General features: G+C 44.8%; 1 protein-coding gene across 4 annotated transcripts in view; it reads right to left on the bottom strand.

The window, feature by feature from the left end:
- Window positions 1-4557: 4557 nt before the first annotated feature.
- The window catches only part of KCNH5 (potassium voltage-gated channel subfamily H member 5), a 141807-nt gene continuing 137687 nt past the window's right edge, over window positions 4558-8677 (bottom strand). For all 4 annotated transcript variants that reach the window (XM_031605594.2, XM_090141803.1, XM_090141804.1 and 1 more), the window contains one exon: window positions 4558-5681. In XM_031605594.2, the coding sequence (XP_031461454.1) occupies window positions 4734-5681 (948 nt within the window). In that variant the 3' untranslated portion in view covers window positions 4558-4733. The remainder of the gene's footprint in view (window positions 5682-8677) is intronic.

The raw sequence follows: 8677 nt of genomic DNA, 5'->3' as shown, positions 1-8677 counted from the left end.
TGGGTAAAGGAATGCATCAACTCATCTATTTCCTTCCTTAAATTCCCTAAAGGGAATCAGTGCAGACACACAAGTGACAAGAGAAATGTAAACTACTGCTGTTTAACTCTCACAGCTCAGGATTGGAGTCACAGAGCACAGGGTACCATGATGAGATGCTTTTCTCCAAAGGAACCCCACTTCTTAAACGCTCCCTATCAACTATGTTGGCAGCAAGATTATAAAGCACGACAGATCTATGGACCTGAAGACGTGTTAACACAAGCTTCTGCTACAAAAAAAGAATCAAAGTGCCTTTAGATACAGCCTGCTAAAAACAACTGTAACAAAATCTGTAAAAACTCTCTTCCTCAGGAAACTATTTGAATGCATTTTTTAAAAACTGGGTATTGCTTTGATGGCACTTCACTTAGGAAAAATATTTAACAAATAGTCATCTGTCCAATTCTGACATCCAAAAAGATAGGTTTGGGTTTTCCAAATGCTCCAAACCCAAGTAAGAAAGCGTCAAGTCACTGTAATGCATCCCACTTCCTTCCCCTCACTCCCAAATTGCACATTAAACCTTTGGCTTTTGTGGATTTTTTTCCTTCCAGCTCAGGATGTCTTTTTCCCAAAAAAGCCTCCAAGCTCTCTTATGAACACATCTGTTCTCTGACCCATGCAAACGATGAAGTCTGCACGACAGTCTCAGTTACTTCCAGATCGACTGCTCATTGCTTGCAAATAGTGCCACATTAATTCTGCAGCCAGCAGTTCTCTACAACTGTCCTGGAATCCAAAACGCACTGTACGGTCCCATACGTTCATCAGATTCAAACTTCAGCTCACACCTGTGTAACAGGATTGCTTTCCTCACGGTGGTGAATGAAGACTCAGTCTGGATCTAGCAATGAACCCAGACATCAGTGCCAGCAGCTTCAAATCCCTACAGTTGTGCTACTTCTGCAGAACAGGGAAAAGAAAAAATCGGCAAAGCTTGTCACTTCAGAGCCAGCTCTGCTCTAACCCCTGTCCCCTGGCAAAGACAAAAACACAGAAAACAGGACGTACAAATACAGAAGAACCGAGGGATATTTCCCTTCTACATCTCCACTACAATAGTTATTTTTTCAGCTATTAGCCGGAAGTGCTGCTCTATCTCATTTAGTTAGTATTACACAAAAATGCTATTTGAAATATTCTAGTTCATATGCCTTGGAAAGTGTTTACACGTTTTATTTCTATTCATACCTTATCCAGAAAGACAAAATCCACTTGTGTGTGGGTAAAATGCTTGGAACACACGGAGCACACTGTACGTGCTATGAACACCACTACCAGATGTGGCAGGAACATCTGTACATGTATGCAGCTCTTACAGGAAAGGAAAGCATGCAGCTAAGAGCTCCCTGCATGCAGCACGTGGCTGCTGGCGTAGGTGGAAGGGACACGTGTGGTCCCTTACTGCACAGCTATAGGTGGTTGCTTTGAGTGAAGCCTGAATGCAACACGGACTCGTGCTTCTTGAGCAGGGAAGGGACGCTCCAGCAGGCAGTGTGCTGGATCACACCATGCACTGCCGTTAGCAGATGGGAAAGCTGAACAAGTGCCCTGGTAACAACTCTATGAAACAACACGTTATGCTCCAAAATGCTTCAGAACTGTATTTTCAGCACAGCAGCAACTGGAGTTAAAGCTCCAGCTGCACCCCCAGCACACAGAGTCCATCTGCAGAGAGAGTTTCTGTTGTTTGCAAGACACCCATCACACTACTGACTGATCAAGACACCAGCCAGTTCCACTGAACTTGCAATAGACAACACCAGTATATCAGAGTCAGAGCAAAGTGACCCTGGAAATGCTGCATTTGTTTCAGGAACTTGCTATTTTACATTATTTATAGTGTTTCAACCAGTATAGTTGCACTTGAACTGCAATAGACATTCCGGGCTCAAATAATTTTCAAGGTTAGATTAATCCTATTACATGATCTCTCATTGTAAGGTGGCACAAAGTTACATCTGACTTGCAAGATAAACTGAAACAGAGATCCCTTTGCATGCCATGCAGTTCTAGCTAGAGTTAATATCAGTTACAGAGAAACAGAAAAAGTCCTTCACAAAGGCAGAGGAATGCCATTAAGGCTAAAGCTTTCTAACAGAGTCATCCCTACCACCCCGCTGGCTCTTTCAGGGCACACTCATGCATGGAAGGAACTCGACCCAACCACAGCCCAGGCAGCCACATGGCTCAGCTATGGACTGGGCAGTTCTGGGCCACATCTCCAAAACCTGGCACTTAAGTTGTACCCCCAAGGTCTGTGCATGCTCCAGCACCCCACAGCAACCCTGTAACTCCTGAACGCTGCAACCCCGCAACTCTATCAGAGTACCAGGGGGAGGTTTAGAGCAGGACTCAGAAAGTTCTGGTCTGCGAGTGCAAATTGTCCCTGCTGACCAAAGTGTGGCTGCAGATTTGTACTTGTGTCGGAAGAGCAGCTGCAAAATACAGCTGCCCTTTTTGACAATGGCACCTGCAGCTGCAGAAAGCGTGATGAGCAAGCAGGCTAAACCAGCCTTTGAGAAGAGCTGTCCCTTTCAGTGTCCCTTTCAGATTTCACTTTTTTTTTTTTTTTTTCTTTCCTTCCTCCTATAATTCCCTGAAGAAAGAAACTGAAAGACAGGCAGAAATGGGCCAGAAAGGAATAACAAAGGGGAAAAGATCACCGTCCTCTTTCCATGAGCTGACATAACAGAAGCAATGGCTTCTTTAGCTTTTTTAGGATCTTTTTGTAGTTCATGGGTTTGGATTTCACTGTAGAGGATATGATCACCCAAAGATGCAGGTTCCTAATTGCCACTACTACAGATGTTGTTGGTTGGTTGTTTTTTGTTGGCTTTGGATTTTTTTGGTTTCTCAAGAAGTCATCTAGTTCAACTTTTACTTTCCTAATGTGAAGTAAAATATCTGGTAAGGATGCCCACTGATTATAAACATGCCTTTTATTTACCTGATTGATAGTGATGCCTTGTGGCTGGTACACATTTTACCTGAGGCACTTCTGAAAACATGGGCTTTTAATGCAAGAGGCCATTGAAGTGTGGTAGAGATGTCCTTCTCTGAAAGAGTCACTACCCTCTGCTATGCCACCAGTAGATCTGCCATGATGGCCTCTTCTGCTGTCAGTATTTGTCTGCTTAAATTCTCACACAGTGCAAAGAGGCAAAAAAAAACCCCACCATACCCAAGTGTAGACTCAGAGTCCAAGAGTTCAGCTCCCAGTAGCAGAAAAAAACAGGGTCAAATGCAAAAGCATGCCCTGCAAAGCCATCACGACCCTTCTGCATCAGCCTAAGTGGCAGAGATGGCGGCTGAGCACAGATCAAGAATGGGAGATGCTGAAGGGGGCCAGCCAAGAGGAAGGTCAAAGCACCTAAGACAGACCTTCTGGCCTTAATATGCCTAACAACTGGTGGGGTGGGCGCAGAGAGCTCGTGCTCAAATCTGAACATCCCATCCACCGAAACCTTCATCAAGTCCAAGGCAAGAAGGATTTCTTCCCCACATCACACCCACCAGTCTCCTACCACAACATCATCTGAGTGCCTGAGGCAAAGGGAATTTCACCATCACCAACTTCCCATCCTGGCTGTTGGTTTTCTCTCTTTCTCAAAGGCAGCTTCAGATGGACAAACAGTGTCAGAGCGTAAGGGGATTCACTGCAGCCTTTTAACTTCCCAAATCTGCTCCTGAGGCTCCTGAGCAGCTGAAGCACGACTGCTTTCTCCCTTGCTCAGACCTCATTCAAAGTCGTTTTGCCAGAGGCAACAAAGGGGATAGGGGGAGAGCAACCTCAGAAAAACGGGACATCCTAATGAAGATACTGACAGAAGCGGACACCATCGCCAAGTGCTGCAAAGAGAATCTACATAATGTCACTCTAACTGTTCAGTAAAAACTGCATCAATAAAAGGAGGCTTTTCAGAAAGATGTTACCCCCAAACAGACAGGGTGTGCAGCTGAGAGAGCTTCTGTTTGTTGCATTTCGTTACATATATCACCATTACTATGTCTTACTTACGATGTTAAAAGAGCAGGAGGATACTTGAAAGAGAAGGCTGTGCATGCACAACATCCACACAAATAAATTCCAGTGATCTACTTCAGCACCGAACATGGTGCCCTTCCCTGGCAACTGAGCTGAGCCCACCCTTTAGGAGGAGTAGGGGGACTTATTACCAAATACAGAGTATATTGTAGTGGAATGATATCAGGAAATGGTGCTACTTGAAGCCTGAACATGTCTTCCATGTCACAACACCTTACTGCCTAACTTGGCGGAAAAGACAGTGAGGAAGTAAAAGCTCAATTCACCCAGCCTGAGATCAGAACTGTCATGGCAATATTGGCAGGTTAGACCCTGATTCTTTAAATAGTACATTGCCTTTGTTAAACAAAAGTCGTTCTTTTATTACATAATAGAGATTATAAATAAATGTAAAGTGTGCATGCAGTCAACTGCATATTATACAAGCAATATCTATGTTAATAATTGTTTTCTTTGGCAGGCCAGAATCCAGCTGGACATGCAATATTTACATATCAAAATCCTTGGTGTGTTCAAGTCATATTGGATGCAAGTGAAAATATATATGTATATATATTTACCTTATACACACACCTATATATGTATAAAGGTATATATACACCTCTGCATATATACTGTATACATATATACACATAGGTATATGCTAAAAGTGGATTTCATCTTTTTCTGATTCAGGTGATGCAGGCCTTGAAACACTAAAAATATCCTGGCAAGGTATCTGGGGGGGTCGCTGGGGTGATAAATGGGATGTGGGGGAAGAGACCTGGGGCACGTTCTTTTCAGACAATATTTTTAAAATTTCTGCCACCTGCTTCTCAAGGGCAGCCATCCTGCTGCTTAGCAGCTGGATATCTTCTTTGAGTTCGTGCTTGACTTCCTGTAGCGTGGTTTGTAAGGCCTGCTCAGGAATAGGGTAGAAAGGATGCCTAGCATCAGCCTGAATGGGGCTGTGCTCCAGGGGGCTGCGAGTCTCACCGGCTTTATCCAAGCGAAGGTCACTTTTTGTTATTCCACTGTCACAAGAGTCTGTTTTCCTCAGCGGGTTTTTATTTACACCGTTCTCTGAGTCGTTGCACTTGGGGTCCTCAGAGAGCAACCCCATCGACTCAGCCTTTGTGACGTTGTTCCAGTCTTCCTTCTTCTCCTCGTGGGTCCCCATCGTGTTCTTTAGCCGAAGCCACCCTTTCCCATTTCCATTTTTCATCCGCATGGGGCTGTTCACTTTGAGACACTTTTGATCTCCGTTCCCGTTGGGCTTGAGCTCCATTGCATCCCTGTTGTTCTGCTTCACCGCCTCACTGGTTTTCACATAAGCCAGGGACGTCTGGATGGGGGTGATCTGAGACACGGTGACCACACTGGTGCCTGTGATGGAGGCCCCATTCTGCACGCTCCGACTTTCCACCTGAAGCTGGTTCCTTTCTGGGTCGATGTGGGTTGAGCCTTGATTCCGCATCTCCTTTTGCTGTTTGAACTTCTGAAAGAGTTTCCGCACAGGGTGGTCCACAGGAATGCTCAGTGTCACCTCATTCTTCTGGCGCATGCGCTCCTCCTCTTCCTTCTTGACATCGCTGATCTTCCTGAAGATGATCTACAGGGGACAAACCCAAAACAGTCAGTACCCACAGGACACCAAACACAACAAGATAGGTGGCAGACGGGGAAATAGTGTGGTCCTATCTGGGTAAAGATATTTCTCCTTCCTTTCTATCTCAGTTTCTTACAGTGAATTACAATGGTGCTGATCAAGGGTGAGGCACTTGAACAGGCTGCCCAAGGAGGCTGTGGATGCCCCATCCCTGGAAGCATTCAAGGCCAGGCTGCATGTGGCTCTGGGCAGCCTGGTCTGCTGGTTGGCGACCCTGCACGTAGCAGGGGGGTTGAAACTAGATGATCACTGTGGTTCTTTTCAACCCTGGCCATTCTTTGATTCTATGATCAAAACATAGTAACCTCAGATATATGCTACTGCATAGGCATGCACACGTGCACACACCATCTTTAAGATACAGTTTAAAAGTAAGTTTCACCTGTATTTTTGATGCAGAAGATATAGCCCCGAAGAACTAAGAATATCCTGATGTCAGGAGGAAAGAAACTGAAAAAAGGGAAGAAAGCAAGCAAACAAGAACCTGAACGCAGAGATCCTCACCTATCCATTACACGCACACTTATACCTGTTCTGGTGCTCTCTTTAGTGCAGATCAAAGGGAAATGGTAATTCAGCAGAGACTACACAGCCATAAGCATAACTCAATGACTACACCCTTTCAGAGACTGGAACATCCAAACGTGTGCACTACTTAGCTCTCCTTCTTGCTACTGATGTGGCAGTGGCCAGAGGGTGCAATTAGGCTCCCCGTGTGCCGTGTCACGTGGCTTCACACAGCAGCACAACAGTTTATGTATCCAACATGTGTGGGTGTCCCAGGAGCACCGTAACGGGGCTGTGTGATTCTAACACCCAGCAGTATCCACTGTCTCATGATGCTGCATGGCTCGGAGGAGGGAGGCATTTAGCGCTGCAGTTGTTTCACCCTGCAGCAATGCTCTGTAGCAAAAGGAATGTGAGCACGTGGAAGGACCCAAAGAACTACCACTTCAAGTTGATTCTATGCTTGTTACTCATAAGTGAAGCCACATTTTCTGACTGCTGCTCTGCACCATGCTGTGCCAGGCCACGTGAAGAGGGGAAACATCCTCTATGCCCTGCTCACTGACCACAGCAGGCGGTGCCTGCAGGAGGATGGGGATCCTGCAGGGCTGGCAGTGCTCCCATGCCCCACACACCAGTTAGTATGGGGCTGGGAAAGCATCGAGATACCATCTTTAACTTCCACTCTGCCACTTGTTTGCAAAGACCAGAGCCACCAATAGGACAACAGAAACAACGGCATCATTTTTTTTAATTTCCTAACACTTGCACTTCACTGAGAACTTTTCTTCCCCTGCAACCTGCCTTTGTATTTTTTTTTTTTTTCCATTTCTTGCTTTTCTCTTCTCTGTTAAAAACTTCTCTAGCCAGAGGTTATCTCCTTGTACAGAATATAATTACCCGTGACTGCTGCTGCTGCCTTCTGTGGGAGAAAAGCCAAAACTTTGCTAATTTGACACAGTCTGTACTTCTCATTCCTGAAGCAGGCTCTTCCAAAAGCCAGGAAGTTACTGTCTTTTTCTATGTCAGAGGCTTGACCCTGAAGCACCGAGCCAGATATCACTTGGATGAGCTCAGCCCAGCAGCACGGGATCAGCAGCACAGTGCTGCAGTGCCTCAGCACAGGGAAGCTCAACATGGCCATGATGTGGGGATGGGTGGCAGTGATTCAGTCTTAGTTGGGACTACTCAATGTTGTCAGAACAAGTAAAAGAAAATAAAGATACGCAGGCAAAGAACTGGGGAATAAAAAAAACCTAGGATGTGAATTCTAATAGTAATGGTTATTTTGCAGCAACAGAGTTAACCATATTAAAAATATTTTCACATGGTTGGATTTAATCCACTTCCACAGTGGTTCAACTGAAGTCACATCCAGATTAAACGTGTTTACACAGCAACTTAATTCCATTAATGTCTAAGAACTATTGCAAGCTCTTTTTATCTGTAAATAAGCACAGAAAAACACCTCCTGCTGACATTCCTCAGTGATTTGAGTGAGGCTTATTTTCAAACTTTAAATTGGATGAGCTATTTCAGTTTTCCCTGACCCTTTTCAGAAAGGTTACGCTCAGGCCTGTCGAAACATATATCCCAGGAACAGGCACAAACCCTAAAGGAATTAATCAAAAGAAACCGAATTAACTGTGAGCAGAGCACATCTCAAGGAGTAAAGAACCACACTTGGGTCTCATGGCAAGTGCTAAATTCAGTAAATGCGACAGTGATTCAGTGTAAGACTTCATTTCCTTTATGGATGGGATTGGGAAAGACCATCCCATGCAACACCAATCCTGTTTCGTGAGACCGAGTTCCCATTTTTCTTTTGTTTAATTGTTTTACGAAGGAGAGGAATGGGGATTACATTAATTAATGAGCTGTCGAAGGTTAAGCAAAAGTGAACTGATGGTCGGCCCCATCTCCCTTCCCTGCACACCACACTGAGAGGTAACTCACCATCTTGGTGACCCCAACCCACCATCACTTCCAAAGGGACCTTCACAAGTCCTCTCGTTCCATTTAATGTGGAATTAGTTGGTAAATCTATGATCTCTTCAGATGTTTTGAAATGCACTCATTTTCTTCTGTCTTTCTTTATATCAGTAATGTGAAAATCATCCCTCCACAACCTTGTTCGATTTGCAAAGACCTCTCAGTAAGTGATTCCAAGGGCATGAATGAATTAAAGTACCCGAATTAATTAATCTTGAAGAATTGCAGTAAGTTCATGAAAGTGGCAAATACTGGACCACGGATCATTGTGTCCCGTTCCCAGAATGTCTCACTGCTGTTGTCAGTGGTGCACAATACATGACATTTCACAGAAACCTATAACAAAAGGGCAGCCAGTTGTCATGGTGACGAATACAGTGGGTGTGCAAGGAGGGAGGCAGAGGGGAAGTCACACAAGGCCGTTGATGCAAAGATTTTCC

Source organism: Phasianus colchicus, chromosome 5 (genome assembly GCF_987193195.1).
Source record: "Phasianus colchicus chromosome 5, bPhaCol1.hap1.1, whole genome shotgun sequence".
NCBI lineage: Eukaryota > Metazoa > Chordata > Aves > Galliformes > Phasianidae > Phasianus > Phasianus colchicus.
Note: the sequence above shows the minus strand (reverse complement) of the source record. Positions and strands in the feature narration are given on the sequence as shown.